Here is a 12,279-nt window from a genome sequence, read left to right on the forward strand (position 1 = left end):
CAATTCTGGCCTATTCTACTCAAAGATACAGACTTTGGTAGAATCCTTCCACCAAACCCTACATTCATATACAGAAGGCCCCCAGGTCTGAGGAATATGATGGCATCCAATGTACCAACCCCCCCCCCCCCCCCCCCAAAAAAAAAACATTAACATTCTTAGATGGATCTGGTTTCCAATATTGTACCCACTGCAGATCTTGTAAAACTACCATTAGACATGGGAAGAAAATTAGTAAATTTAAGTCCAATGTAACTAAATAAGAATATACCATTAAGCCGCTCATCACCTGTTACTCTAAATATGTCACCTATGTTTTGGAATGCCCCTGTTCTTTCCAATATGTAGGACGGACAACTAGAGAGTTGAGGGTCAGAATAAACGAGCATGTGTCCAACATCATCAAAGGTTTCCCTAACCACAGTGTCTCAAGGCATTTTGCCTTATGTCATGACAAGGACCCACGTAAGTTAACCTTTTATGGGATAGACAGGGCCACCAGTCACTGGAGAGGCACCGATCTCAAAAAAGCTGTTTCCCAAAATGAGACTCAGTGGCTGTATCTCCTAAGAACGATGCAGCCATTGGGCCTCAACATCGAGCTTGATTTAAATTGTTTCCAGACTAACGAATGAAATCACCCTGGTTGTATAAGGAGTCTATATAACAAATTACTTTTAATAGTGCATTTTTAACATGGATTTAAAAAATTCTATTCATATATATTTTTTAATATTTGTATACAATTTCGAATTTGTGAGGTAGGGGTTAATGTATATGTCTTTTGTAATTATCACTCTGCTGTTTATTCGGCCGGGATATTGGTTTGTAATGTTACTGACATGTGCTAATGTACAAATGATGCATCTGTTGTGGAGTAAAGTCTGGCTGTTGGAACCTGGACAGAGGCTGTCATTAGTTGAATCCCTCCCCTTTAGCTTATTTTAGTTATAGTTTATTTTAACTTATTAATATACATTTGATTGGCGCAAGATTTACACCTTTCCAATTGCTCTAGGACGTCCCATTATGTAATGATTTGAGGCTCTGTGTCCCGTGGTGTACGATAAAGAAAATAGGATTTTTATAACAGCTTACCTGTAAAATGCTTTTTTTGGAGTACACTACGGGACACTAAGGTCCCCCCTTCTTATGGGAACATTATTGCTTGCCACAGAACTAAGGTACTTCCCTGATGATGGGGGGGGTTGTGGAGGGAAACTGTCTTTGATTGGTTGCCAGTGTCCAATCACCTCTGGTGACCATACAACCCATTATGTAATGATTTAAGGCTCTGTGTTCTGTGGTGTACTCCAAGAAAATAATTTTACAGGTAATCTGTTATAAAAATCTTATTTTTTCTACTTCCTGTAAAGAAAAGCACCAGGCGTCCCTTCTTTTAAACTTCAGGGATTGCTTCCTCAGGTGTCTCCGCTCCAAGGCACTTTCGCCACCAGCAGGGCGCTAAAGCCAGGGGCAAGCCGCAAGGCCAGGGCCAGATAAAGCCCTGGGTCCAAAACTCTTCTGAACCTGACACCAAACCCTCCTTCTGAGGAGACATCCCCACTATGCTGAACTTTGCAGACATTTGGAGAACAGTAGTTCTAGTGAGTCACTTCGACTGAATCCTGCAGTTACAAGCTGGAATTACGGGGGGTTCCCCCTCAGAGGTTGCTAAGATCCCTGAACCAGTATCTACTAATCCAGTCCTTTCGGATGAAGTCTGACTGCTCAGTTATAGCCTCGCTCCAGATGAGACACTTACTAGCCTCCATCAATATAAAGGAACTGTATTTACACGTACCTATCTTTCAGCCTCATCAGACGTTCCTGAGATTTGCAGTAGAGGAATGTAATTTTCAGTTTGTGGCTCTACCTATTGGGCTTGCCACAGATCCCTGGGTGTTCACAAAGGTCCTAGCACCAGTATTGGGTCTTTTAAGGGCCCAAGGGATCTTGGTGCTCGGGTATCTGGATGACCTCCTGCTCAGAGATCACTTACTACAGGCTCTAGAGCAGAGCATAACCTACACAGTGCAATATTTGGAAAGCTAAGGCTGTGTCATAAATACCGAAAAGTCGGCCTTGAGGCCAACTCAAGGTCTGAAGTATTTAGGTCTGATCCTAGATACGGTCCAAGCACAGGTAATTTTACCACCTGTAAGGAACTGTGCCCTGAAGGATCAGGTGAGTCAGTTAAAAGGTGCCAGACAACCTTCCATTTGGCTCTGGATTAGTCTTCTAGGAAGGATAGGGTCCTCCTTCGAGGCAGTACCCTATGCCCTGTTTCATTCCAGGCCTATACAACAAAACATCTTATTGGCTTGGAACAGAAGAGGACAAACCTTGAATTAACCAATGCTCTTATCTCCTCGGGCAAGCTTAAGCCTAAACTGGTGGTTGCAGGATCAGAACCTGCAAAGATCCTTCCTCCCGGGAATTGGGAGAGTACTGACCACAGATGCCAGTCTCTCAGGCTGGGAAGCAACCCTAGAGAGGCTCACAGCTCAGGGGAAATTGTCAAGGACAGAATAGATGCTGCCCATCAACATCCTGGAGTTACGGGCAGTATGTCTGACGCTACGGTCCTGGACAGTGGAGCTTCAGGACTGTCCTATCAGGGTTCAGTCCGACAATGCAACTGTAGTGGTTTGTATAAACCACCAAAGCGGTACCAGGAGTCGTTCAGTTTTGAAAGAGGTGAACCACATACTAGCCTGGGCAGAGGGATATGTGCCGATTTCTATTGGCAGTCCATATCCTGGGAGTAGAGAACTGCAAGGCAGATTCGTAGCCGCCAGCAGATCTGCCCAGGGGAATGGTCCCTACACCCAGGGGTGTTCCAGGATATTTGCCAGCGTTGGGGATGGCCAGAGGTCGACCTATTGGCATCCAGGTTCAACAACAAGCTACAGCAGTTTGTGTTTTGAACAAGGGATCATCTGTCAATCGGAGCAGATTCTCTGGTAGTTCCATGGAGCCAGTACACCCTGGTATATGCTTTTTTCTTTATCGTACATCACGGGACACAGAGCAGCATAGCCATTACTATGTGGGTTAAAGATTCTACCTTCAGGTGATGGACACTGCCAGTCCCAGACAGGAAGTTCCCTCCCTATATAACCCCCTCCCATACTGGGAGTACCTCAGTTTTTTCGCCAGTGTCTTAGGTGTTGGTTACGTCTGAATAGCTATGCCTCTACGTCCTTGGGACCTTGGCAGGCTAACCGGATCCGTCCAAAGTTCTTCATAGCCAAAGTGGACGGTACCCGGGCCCCAGTTCAGGGTTGGGGTTTGCCTATAATGCCTCTCCTTTGGAGGGCTGGATCCTGGGTTCCAGGGCTTTGTGCCTTCCAAGGACCAAATGTTCCTGCTGCCAGGGTGCTGTATAGGTCCAGGGGCGTGGTGTTCCTTTCCAGGACCCCGGTCCCTGAAGGTCTAGTAAAATACCCACGGAGATGGGGGAAGAATGGGCTTCTTGCTCTGCAAAACCCTGCAGCGTGGACAGGTAAGTGGGGAACCTGCGGGACTTGGTTCGACGGCAGGTTTCTCCATGGGGGATCATGGGTTTAGCCTATAGTATGCTCTGCATCGGCAACCTGATACCACTATGTCTTTTTAGACAGGATGGCCTTTTTACCCATATTCTTCCCCCTGGCTGGTTATTCTAGTATGCTGCTGCTGCAGCATGGTGGGGATGTGAGGTCTGCTAATGCTCCTAGTTCTTTGGGAATATAAGGAGGTGCTACCCCATCCAGCTTAGACGCAAAAGCCCCATGGGGGCTATGTCTGTCACTACCTGTAAGGGGGGGGGGCGTTGTCCAGCTTGCTCCACGTGTTTCCTCGTCTCCGGCGCGGCGTCCTCTGTCCTCCTCCTACGAGTCAGCAGCAGGTTACGCGCGCACACATGTTTCTATAGGCAGCGGCTACGTGCGGAGGGGGCGGGCAGCGTCTGGGCGTTCCTCTCCCCACCTGACATCACGGGAGAGGCTCACATATAAAAGCCTGAAGCGAGAGCAGACGGCTGGAGGGGCACAGAGCGGCAGTCGCTGGCTGCCAGGGAGTATTGATTCCTGAGATAGGATCCAGCTGGGCTACAGCGGCACCTGGTGGCAGTTTAGAGAACTGTGGGTCTGGAGCTTGCTCCACACTGACCAAACTCTTTGTTATTAGCCAGAAGTTCTCTTGCAGCAGCCTGAGCATTTGTACACAACCTTGCTTGCTCAGTACTAGTCCAGCAAGTATAGGACGGCAATACTCAGTTGAATATTCCTCAGTGTTGCCTACCCTCCTATTGGCTTAGGGAGGATTAGGTTTGCCTAACATTACCCTAGCCTTTATTTTTTTACTTCTTGCTGCAACAGTTAGGTGTTTTCAGCGGAGTACCTTAAGGTTGTACCATGGCTCCCAAGGGCTCGGGAACAGCTAAAAATGTTAAAAAGCAAAAGGGTTCCCCTTCGGGCCCTGAGGCCAGGCCAGGCTTCAGGAGTCCCATCCTCTCCAGAAAGACCAGAGGTCGTCGCCCTGGGTGAGCCATTAGGGTTGCTAGGTGCTGTGGCTGGCCCCATCCAACCCACCCCCGTCTGTCACGGAGGAGATGCTGGCTACCACCCTGGGAGGGTTGGAACGAAGGTTGACAACTTTGATTGCAGCCTCATTGCCAAAAAGGAAACGGGTTAGAATCCCTGTCTCCTAGGTTTGTATCCTCGGATGCGGAAGTCCTTTCTCCGGAGGAATTGGAATTTCCAGAGGACCAAGCAGATGAAAATCTAGATGGTTCTGATATCGAAGCGGTCTTTCCAGTCCACCCTCTTTTAGAGGACCTGATTTTTCAGGATTGGGTACGACCTGACAGAATCTTTATTCCTCCTAAAAGGTTCTCTGTTCTATACCCTATGGAGGAAATATTCTCTAAAAGGTGGGCAGGTCCCTGCTGTGGATGCAGCCATCTCCTGCGTCAATAAGACCTTAACTTGTCCGGTGGAAAACATTCAAATGTTTAAGGACCCGGTCGATAAACGACTAGAGACTCTGCTGAAGGCTTCCTTTTCCACAGCAGGGGCAGTAGTTCAGCCGGCTGTGGCTGCTATTGGTATTTGCCAGGCGTTGAAGGACCAGGCAAAGCAAGTTTTAAAGGACGTTCCTGCTCAACAAGCTCGAACTAGCCGATCTCCCAAGAGCCCTGTGTTTTGCGGTGGATGCCATAAAGGACTCCATCCAGCATGCTTCCCGTTTGTCACTATTTTTGGTACATATGCGAAGGCTCTTGTGGTTAAAGAACTGGTCGACCGAAACTCCGTGCAAGAAGCTCTTAGCAGGTTTTCCCTTTCATGGAGAAAGATTGTTTGGAGAAGACCTAGATAAATATATACAAAAAATATCTAGTGGCAAGAGCACACTCTTGCCTGTTAAGAGGAGATCTCGCGGTCCCACGTTTAAACGGCCAGCCTCACCAGCCCCAGGCCCCTCAGCCTCCAGGCAGTATCGACGGAATTCCGGGCGATCAGGCATGGGAAATAAGTCGCAGGGGCAGGCCTCATGTAGCAAAAGACCCTGGTCTTGCAAACCAACAAAGGCAGCCCCCAAATCGATTTTATGAAGGGGCGCCCCCACCTACTCGGATGGGGGGAAGGCTTCGGTTCTTCTCAGAAGTTTGGGAAGCCAGAGTCCCCGACAAGTGGGTCCTCTCCTCGGTGGCCTTAGGCTACAAACTGGAGTTTCGAGAGTTCCCCCCTCCTCATTTTCAGATGTCAAGCCTGCCAGACGATCCGGTAAAGAGGGTCTCTCTTCTAACAGCCTTGGATCGCCTTGTGTTCCAGGGGGTGATTGTGGAGGTGCCAGCCCAGGAATGCTGGCTAGGATTCTACTTCAATTTGTTCATCATACCAAAGCCCAATGGTCGATGTCAGGCCAATATTGGACCTAAAGGGTTTAAACTATTACCTAAAGATCCGCTCCTTTTGGATGGAATCCATCCGCTCGGTGGCCGCCGCCTTACAACAAGAGGATTTTCTGGCGTCAATAGATATAAAGGACGCATACCTCCATGTGCTGATATTCCCGGGACATTACAAGTTCCTGCGATTCGCAGTGGATCACCGCCACTACCAATTTGTGGCCCTCCCGTTCGGGCTAGCAAAGGCCCCCCGGGTATTTACAAAAATTCTGGCTCCCGTCTTAACCAATCTAAGAACGCAGGGGATTGCAATTATGGCATATTTAGACGATCTCCTAGTCATAGATCACTCAGCTTCCAGCCTAGATCTAGCAGTGGGCCTCACCGTACAATACCTCGAGACTTTAGGCTGGGTCCTAAACCGGGACAAGTCGGCCTTACAACCCACAAAACGACTAGAATATCTCGGCATGCTATTGGACACAGAACGCCAGAAGATATTTTTGCCTCAAGCGAAAGCCGAATCCATAAGGGAAGTGATCCAGTTAGTCCTAAGCAAAGAGAAGCCAACTATTCGCCTATGCATGCGACTGTTGGGCAAACTAGTGGCCACTTTCGAAGCAGTGCCATACGCTCAGTTCCATACTCGGAACTTGCAAGCAGCCATTCTATCAGCCTAGAACAGAAGGGCCCAGGCTTTGGATCTTCCCTTAACCCTGACGTCAAGGATGCGGCAAAGTCTGTGCTGTTGGTTGGTCCCTCAGAACCTGCTGAAAGGAAGGTCCTTCAGCCCCATCTCATGGAAGGTAGTAACTACGGATTCCAGCCTATTGGGCTGGGGGGCGATCCTGGACAAATGGACCCGGCAGGGGAGGTTGTCAGGGTCGGAGAGAATCCTACCCATCAATGTCTTGGAAATCAGAGCTGCATGATTAGCCCCGGAGGCTTGGACGCCCAGATTACAGGGGTCGCTGGTAAGAGTGCAGTCCGACAATGCCACAGCCGTGGCATTTATAAACCACCAGGGGGGCACAAAGAGTCGGGCTGCCCAGAGAGAGGTGAACCTGATCTTCTCGTGGGCGGAATCTCATGTCCCTTGCATCTCTGTGGTGTTTATCCCAGGAGTGGACAATTTGCAAGCAGACTTCCTAAGTCGCCAGCAGTTGTTCCTGGGGGAATGGTCTCTCCATCCCCAGGTCTTCCAGGATATTTGCCAGAGGTTGGGGTCTCCGGATGTAGACATGGCATCGAGGTTCAACAAGAAACTGGACAGGTTCATGTCCCGGACAAGGGACCCGTTGGCCTGCGTAACCGATGCGTTGGTATGCCCTTGGCATCAGTTTGCTCTACTGTATGCCTTCCCCCGTTACAAATGCTACCCCGCCTCCTGCTCAGAATCAGGGTAGAGCACAGACGGGTTACTCTGGTGGCTCCTGCCTGGCCCCGGAGGTCATGGTACTCTCTAATTGTGAGAATGTCGGTAGGAGAGCCCTTGACTCTCCCGCTCCACCCAGACCTACTCTCGCAGGGCCCAATCCTCCACCCTGCCTTACTGCAACTAAATTTGACGGCTTGGCGACTGAATCCCTAATTCTCAGGGGTAGAGGCCTATCTAACCAGGTAATCTCCACTCTGATTAAGGCTAGAAAGCCAGTTTCCAGGATAATCTATTACAGAGTGTGGAGGGCCTACATAACCTGGTGTGAGTCGAGGGGGTGGCATCCCCGTAAATACACCATTGACAGGATTTTACAGTTCCATTAGCTCGGGGTAGACAAAAACCTAGCAGTGAGTGCTATCAAAGGGCAGGTTTCGGCCTAGTCAGTCTGGTTTCAAAGACCATTGGCCACCCCCTCTCTGGTTAAAACCTTCCTACAGGGAATTAACCCTCCGATCAGGGCCCCCCTTTGTCCCTGGAACTTTGAACCTTGTCCTGTCGGCTCTACAGAAGCAGCCTTTTGAGCCTCTAGCCGAGATTCCGTTGCTGTTACTGACTAGAAAGTTATAATTGTTGGTGGCTATGGCTTCTGCTAGAAGGGTGTCAGAGCTGGCAGCCCTGTCATGTCGAGAACCATACCTCGTACTGCATAAGGACAGGGTGGTTCTACGCCCACATTTCACTTAAACCAGGATTTGATCCTGCCTTCTTTCTTTCCAAATCCCACTTTGGGAAAAGAAAGATTGCTGCATACCTTGGATGTGGTCCGGGCCATGAAGTTCTATCTTAAGGCCACAGAGAAGATTCAAAAAACCAACGTGTTGTTTATTTTACCAGATGGTCCTAAGAAGGGTCAGGCAGCAGCAAAATCCACTATTGCTAGGTGGATTAAACAATTGATTACCCAGGCCTACGGCTTAAAGGGGATACCCCCTCCTTTGTCGGTGAAGGCCCATTCTACTAGGGCCATGGGCGCCTCTTGGGCAGCGCATCACCAGATCTCCATGGCTTAAGTTTGCAGGGTGGCGACTTGGTCATAAGTCCACACGTTTACATAGCATTTTTTTGCTATTCAGTACTTTGCTACTTTATCTGCCAATTATGTGGTCATGCAACACTGTACGCAAATAACATTTTGTATTTTTCAGACAAATAGAGCTTTCTTTTGGTGGTATTTGATCACTCACTGTTTTTTTTTTTTTTTATGTAATATATACTAAAATAAATATAAATATATTTTTTTAGTTTTTACACCGGAAAAGGAGGGATCTACCGATCATGACTGTATTGGTAACATGTCACAGGATGTACCCTTGTGGCTAACAGAGGCCAGTGTCCAGAAAAGACTAGAAAAGCTTAATATGAATTACCAGGACTGGATGGCTTACACCCGAGGATCCTCAAAGAACTCCGGTTATAGCCCGACCATTATTCCTAATCTTTATGAACAGCATATTGACAGGAATGGTACCAGCTGATTGGAGGAAAGTTCACGAGGTACAAATATTCAGAAAAGGTCAGCGACATATATTGTGAAACTACAGGCCAGTCAGTCTAACATACATAGTATGTAAACTATTGGAGGGGATGATAAGGGACTATAGTCAACAATTTACTGATGAAAACAGTATCGTTAACCATAATCCACATCGGTTTACGAAGGGTCATTCCTGCCAGACCAATCTGTTAAAATTCTATGAGGAAGTGAGCTGCCATCCAGATAGGGGAAGGCCTGTGGATGCTTTTGCAAAAGCATTCAGTACAGTTCCCCATAAATACTTGATCTACAAACTAAGGTCTGTAGGTATGGACCATAGAGTTTTTTTTCATGGATAAAAAACTGGTACAGGGGCATGTCCAAAGGGTGGCGATTAATAACGTGTACTCAGACTGGTCTGGAGTGGCAAGTGGGATACCCCAAGGCTCTGTCTTGGGACCAATTCTATTAAATTTATTCATACATGTACAATGCCATGCCTGCAACCTGTCGCCCGCTCTGAGTATATTTACTATGAGCGGTAGGTTAAATGGTTTTCTCCCAGTGATACAGTCACCATTTTAAATGCTGATGTTTTGCTTATTACAGTTCGAGACTGTTATTGTTTTTATGAGCTGGTATTTGATTGATTGTTTTCTATATTCAAACCTATTTACTTCCTTTATTCCAAATTCTATTTATAGGACCTGTAGTATTTTATAACGGCTAAAACATACATGAAATATTGTTTATTTGTATTGATTTGCTTTTCTAGGTTAACCAGAAAGGGTCAGAAAAACCACTGGAACAAACATTTGCACAAATGGTGACAGGCCTTGGAAATGGAATGGTTAGGTCAGTTTGTTTTCTACTGTCATAGTTTGCATGTGCATTTTTACATACAAGTTTAAACTTGTGTTTTTATTTAATGAGGCACAGAACAGTTCATAGAACCATTTTTTTTTTATATCAATGTGACCCAAGACAGACACAAGGCAGCTCTATAGTCATTTGCAAGGTTGCATGACCCCCCAGATGCAGGGAATGGTTTAACAGTCTAACCATCCTCCTGGTAGCATATTTCAATCAACAGGGCATCCTGACATTTTCTCAATTATTATTTATCCATATGAATTTTTATGTTTCATCCTCACAATTGTTAAAATCATCTCTTGTGTGTATTCTTTTACTCTCAAACCTTTTCTGATTTATCACTTTCTTTCACCTGTAGATCATATCATTTCAGTTTGGAAAAATATTTTTTTCAAGTGCACCATTTTCTTTTTCGCTCCCTCTGTGACCAACTTTATTACATTTCTTTTTCTCTCGCAAGCATGGATCTGATGTTGCAGTTGACCTGGGAGTAGCATTCCTTAGACCCAGAATCCTTGTCTGCCCTAAAAAATTGTGGGGTATGGGAAAAGGGGTAGATCAAGGTATATCAATACTTTATGATAAAGTTAAAATGCTATACGATCATCAAGGTACTGATGTCGCGCTACCTCTTTCAGTTGCTTAGAGCTCCATTTGGTTTCTTTATGCATTGTTGCAAGGCGCTATAACTTTAGGTTTAAAGCTAAGCTCAAAGGAAATGGCTAAATACACACTTGAAATCTTATGCAAGAATTTTGCCTTCCAAATGATTTGTATTTCTGTCTAGCAGTCTTGAAATTTACATAGCACAGCCTGCTTGATGACTTTCTCTACTACAGTTATGCAAAGCATCCTAATGACCTCTCTGAGTAAGAAGGCGCTCGGGTTTGGTCTGCACGTGGTTTCGGACTTTACCCAGAAAAACTACATCACTCCCACCTGCTGCTGCCCAATCAAATGCAACCATAATTATTATTAAATAAACCAGCATTATTATACCAGCCCAACATCATAACGTCATTATTTTCTTGTAGATAAAAGGGAAACCCATGCATTTTAAAGCACATTTAAAGAGTGTATTATGGAATTTACAAACAGCACACATTTTTTACTGACAAAATTCATGTCATTTACTGGCACAGACACATTTGCAAAAAAAAAGTGCCTAAAATGGCAGTTTTCAGTGCAATTATCAATATTTAAGCTATAAACATGTAGCCTAAGCTATTAGCAACATGTTTAACTTAAACAAAAGTCAAAAACATAATTCTCCATTTACATGATGGTCAGATTAATATAACCCAGCCAGCACAGAGTTCCCCCATTTATCAGGAGTCTGCAGGATTCCCCATTACAGTGCAAGGGAACTCTGACATAAAGGGGAACATTGCAGATCATGATCTAAGTGGGAAGGCCCCTTTCACACTGGGGCGGTGGGTGCATCGGCGATAAAGCAGCGCTATTTTTAGCGGTGCTTTACCGCCAATTTTGCTATTCGGCCACTAGCGGGTCGCATTTAACCCCTGCTAGTGGCCGAAAAAGGGTTTAAACTACCCGCAAAGTGCCGCAAAATGCGCTTTGCCGGCGGTATAGCTGCGGTGCCCATTCATTTCAATGGGCAGAAGCGGTGGAGGAGTGGTAAACACATCGCTCCTTCACCGCTCCAAAGATGCTGCTAGCAGGACATTTTTTAGCCCTCGGGCACCGTGCAGGGCTCAGTCAGTCGGCTCCAGCTTGGTGGCTCTGCTTTTATCCTATAGTTTCCTCTCCACAGTCCATACATGTACGACTTCTCCCATGACAAACTTTATTTTTGGGAGAAAATGCTGCAAGTAAGCAAAGTAAATACTTTTTTATTTTCTTTTACCTGATTTTTTTTTTTTTTTTTTTTTGGTGACAAGATCTTTTTAATTATTATATTGTGTTTTTTAACACACTTTTTTTTTTTTTTCAGATATTATGCATTTGATTTCCATAAAGAATGCAGCAGAATGCGTTGGGACCGCTTGCAGATTTTGATAGATCAAGTTGCTGAAATACAAGATGACTTTGGGTAAGTAAATTTTTTTCCAAACTAACACTGCAAAATAAATAAAATGCATGTTTATCCACAATAAATACAGTTTCTCACAAAAGTGATGGACTTGTGTCTTTTTCCACCCTCGCCTACTATGTAACTATGTATATGTAATGAGTACAACCCTCACATTTTTGTAAATATTTTTTATTATAGCTTTAAATGTGACACTGAAGAAATGACACTTGGCTACAATGTAAAGTAGTGAGCGTACAGCTTGTATAACAGTGTAAATTTGCTGTCCCCTCCAAAATAACCCGACACACAGCCATCAATGTCTGAACCACTGGCAACAAAGGGAGCAGACAGTGAAAATGTCAAAATTAGGCCCAATTAGCCAATTTCCCTCCCCTGTGTCATGTGACTCTTTATAAGGTCTCAGGTGTGAATGGGGAGCAGGTGTGTTACATTTGGTGTTATCGCTCTCTCTCTCTCATACTGGTCACTGGAAGTTTAACATGGCACCTCAGGCCCACAGGCCTCGCCATGGTCAACCAAAGAATTTGAGTGCATGTGCT

At 45.8% G+C, this 12,279-nt stretch overlaps 1 protein-coding gene across 2 annotated transcripts in view; it reads left to right on the forward strand.

Moving 5' to 3' along the window:
• The window catches only part of SACM1L (SAC1 like phosphatidylinositide phosphatase), a 168,029-nt gene that overhangs the window by 101,920 nt on the left and 53,830 nt on the right, over nucleotides 1-12,279 (forward strand). For both annotated transcript variants that reach the window (XM_040353372.1, XM_040353373.1), the window contains 2 exons: nucleotides 9,587-9,666; nucleotides 11,639-11,737. In XM_040353372.1, coding sequence (XP_040209306.1) covers nucleotides 9,587-9,666; nucleotides 11,639-11,737 — 179 coding nt within the window. The remainder of the gene's footprint in view (nucleotides 1-9,586; nucleotides 9,667-11,638; nucleotides 11,738-12,279) is intronic.

This window comes from Rana temporaria, chromosome 5, assembly GCF_905171775.1.
Source record: "Rana temporaria chromosome 5, aRanTem1.1, whole genome shotgun sequence".
NCBI lineage: Eukaryota > Metazoa > Chordata > Amphibia > Anura > Ranidae > Rana > Rana temporaria.